Source organism: Priapulus caudatus, unplaced genomic scaffold, assembly GCF_000485595.1.
Source record: "Priapulus caudatus unplaced genomic scaffold, Priapulus_caudatus-5.0.1 Scaffold1842, whole genome shotgun sequence".
Taxonomy (NCBI): domain Eukaryota; kingdom Metazoa; phylum Priapulida; class Priapulimorpha; order Priapulimorphida; family Priapulidae; genus Priapulus; species Priapulus caudatus.
This window is the reverse complement of record NW_014578903.1, coordinates 47238-50363: the sequence shown is the minus strand read 5'-3', so window position 1 is coordinate 50363 and position 3126 is coordinate 47238. Positions and strand designations below refer to the sequence as shown.

The window sequence follows — 3126 nt, the reverse complement described above, 5'->3', positions numbered from 1 at the left end:
TATATATATATATATACAAACATATACTAGTTTACTACTGGTTTTTCGGCAGCTGTTGCAACGGCTCCCGTGTGTGCGGGCGAGCGGGTGATCGGACACGCTTCGTGACTCGAATCGATCAAATGCACTTTAATGCGTGCCAACAACAGTGCGTATCACCAACAGTATAGGACCCCGGCCCCGCCACACGGCACCAGTGTGTTACAGGGTTGTGTTACATACACGAGAAGGTGTTACTGTGTGGAGGCGTAGCGCTGAGGCGTACTACGCCTAAATATATACATACACACACGCGCGCGTAAGCACACACACACACACACACACACACACACACACACACACACACACACACACACACACACACACACACACACACGCACGCGCACGCACGCACACGCACGCACGCACGCACGCACGCACGCACGCACGCACACACGCTTACGTAATGCTCTTCGAATGACGTCTGTTTCGGGTCGGGGTGCGTTGGGGCTTGCTTGTCGAGCGGGCTCAATCTGTACGGCTTCTGAGCGACACCGCAATCTGGAAGATACTGCGGAGAGGAGGGATGCTTCAGGAGACAGCGGAGAAAATCGATGCTCCGATGAACGTCTAGTTGAACGCGCGTGTTTGTTGTTCGGAGAGTCGGTGTTGTTCCGATGTTGTGGTTCGCGGACGTTCGGATCTATTCTTTGTTCATCCGAAGATGTTCCGATGAACATCGCGAGTTCAGAAGGGGTCAAGGACGCAGCGAGGTGAAGTGCTGTTCATTCACTCCCGATCGTGTTGTACCGATGGTGGAGTTCGTGGGCGTTCGGATCTATTCTCTGTTCATCCGAGGATGTTCCGATGAACAACGGGAGTTCAGGGGGGTCATGTGCTGTTCATCCACTCTCGTTCGTGTAGTATACGGGGTGACGAGTGCGGGCGCTACCCGAGTTTCATCATATCTTTCCTCATATCTTTCCTCATATCTTTCCGCATATTTTTTCGCATATCTTTTCGCATATCTTTCCTAATATCGCACACAGTGTGCCGACTTGTAATCACACGCGTGGTTACCCTAACCCTAATGGTAATGCGCTCACAATGCGTGCGCGCATGTACGTAGCCGCAGGCACTTGGAGCGTTTCAATAAAATGTAATGCTAAATAAATACGAAATCTATTTACTACCAAATTCTTAATGTTTCTCTACTCTCTTTCACCTATTATTGCCGACCACTATATGTACGTAGCGGGCAGGTACGTACACCGCCTCTTGTACGAAGCTTACGTTTTACGAAGACGTTCATAGTGCGCACGCGCGGCTTTACGCTTCTCTCTCTCTCTCTCTCTCTCTCTCTCTCTCTTTTCTCGCGCTTTCTTTCTCTTCTTCGCTTTCTTTCTCTCTTTCTTCGTGCTTTCTTTTTCTCTCTCTCTCTCTCTCTCTCTCGTTCTCTCCCCTCTCTTATTCTCTTTCTCTATTCTCTCTCTCTCTCTCTATCGCTATCGCTATCTATCAGCCCCTTCCCTCGCTTTCTTTTCTTTTCTCTCTCTCTCTCTCTCTCTCATTCACACTCTCTCTCCCTCTCGTGAATTGTTTGCTGTGTCGGGAGCCTCTCTTTGTGCTCTTTTCTCTCTCTTTGTGCTCCCGCTCCTCTCCCGATGTAACAGTTTAGCAGCGACCGAGAGTCGAAATTTTTCCCAGCGAGCGCGCGACAAACGAACGCTACCAGCATTGCCGAACAGTCAATCAGCCGGACAGATCTGGAATCAGGCCTCGAGGACAGGCACGTTGGCATAATGGCAGGGGAGCGGGGGCGGGGGCGGTGCATTTAAACCGCAATTGTTCACACAACGCGCACGTAATGACGGGTCGGTCGTTATACACACTTTTTTTTATACGGGCGCTGCGAATTTTCGCGAACAATTCGCGTTTAAATGCTTCCCGAGCTCTTTATGCGATAACGTAATATTAGAGCAACGCGATATCTCGCAGGCGTGCTGGAGCTATTATTATTTAGTAAACGCGCGAAGTTGCGTGCGTGCTGACGTGAACGTATTTGACCTACAGCTCTCCACGTGGCGCTACGCACGTTGCTCGCGTAGACCGGATATCCGGTAAAACAATTCTTTTCCGATTTACAAGCGTTATTTATGACGGCTGCCCTTGCCCCATCGAGGTCAGTCGGTGGGAGTTGGTCTTTCATTATCTCTTCGCTCTCGCCGAATAACTATAGTGCATATAAGTGTAGCTTACATGCAGTTATATATAGTGTTAGTTGCGCGGCTGTACATACGCACGTAACTCGGTGAGCACTGCCACCTGTTTGCTACTTATTTTACATATATAATACATATTTTATTAACGTCCGCGAGCTAAAAAAGAAATTTATGTTTATTTTTATTTCTCGCATCCCTTCACGCGCATGCGCGTAGAACGAGATTTATGGTCGCTATTGCATGCGCATGCGCGTGTGTTCGTGTGTAGCACCGTTCTACGGTCGCTTCTTCTTCTTCTTCTTCTTCTTCTTCTTCTTCTTCTTCTTCTTCTTCTTCTTCTTCTTCTTCTTCTTCTTCTTCTTCTTCTTCTTCTTCTCCTTCTCCTTCTTCTTCTTTTTCGTCGTCGTCGTCGTCGTCGTCGTCGTCGTCGTCGTCGTCGTCGTCGTCGTCGTTGTTGTTGATGATGCTGTTGTTTTCGTTTTTGTTTTTTCGTTAAGTTGTTGTTGCTGATGCTGTTGCTGCTGTTACTGCTGCCGCTGCTGCTGCTGTTATTGCAATTCTTGTCAGCAGTTATTGGCGCTTAGTGTTGATAATGTTCATACGCTACGTGTTCGTGTTCATTGCACCACCCTCTCTGTAAGGCCCCGCTCCATCCACGAACTCCGCGATAGCATCGGCTTTTATTGGCGTTTCATTGAGGCTTTATTATAGCGCAGCGGCACTGCCCCGCCACCTCGCCGTGTTATTTCTACTGCTGTACTATTGACGGCCCGCATACTTCGGCCTTTGTGTCTCTCTTGTTGGACAGCCGAGCTTTCGCAACGCCACAAGCGCGCGTTCGTTGCTCCGCGAATGTGTGCGTGTGCGTGTGCGTGTGTGTGTGTGTGTGTGTGTGTGTGTGTGTGTGTGTGTGTGTGTGTGTGTG

At 49.2% G+C, this 3126-nt stretch overlaps 1 protein-coding gene across 1 annotated transcript in view; it reads left to right on the top strand.

The window, feature by feature from the left end:
- Positions 1-640: 640 nt before the first annotated feature.
- LOC106817723 (cyclin-dependent kinase 6-like) overlaps positions 641-3126 on the top strand; it is a gene marked incomplete at its 5' end in the record, with an annotated part of 21545 nt that continues 19059 nt past the window's right edge. Inside the window, 1 exon segment of the mRNA XM_014822412.1 lies at positions 641-705. Coding sequence (XP_014677898.1) covers positions 641-705 — 65 coding nt within the window.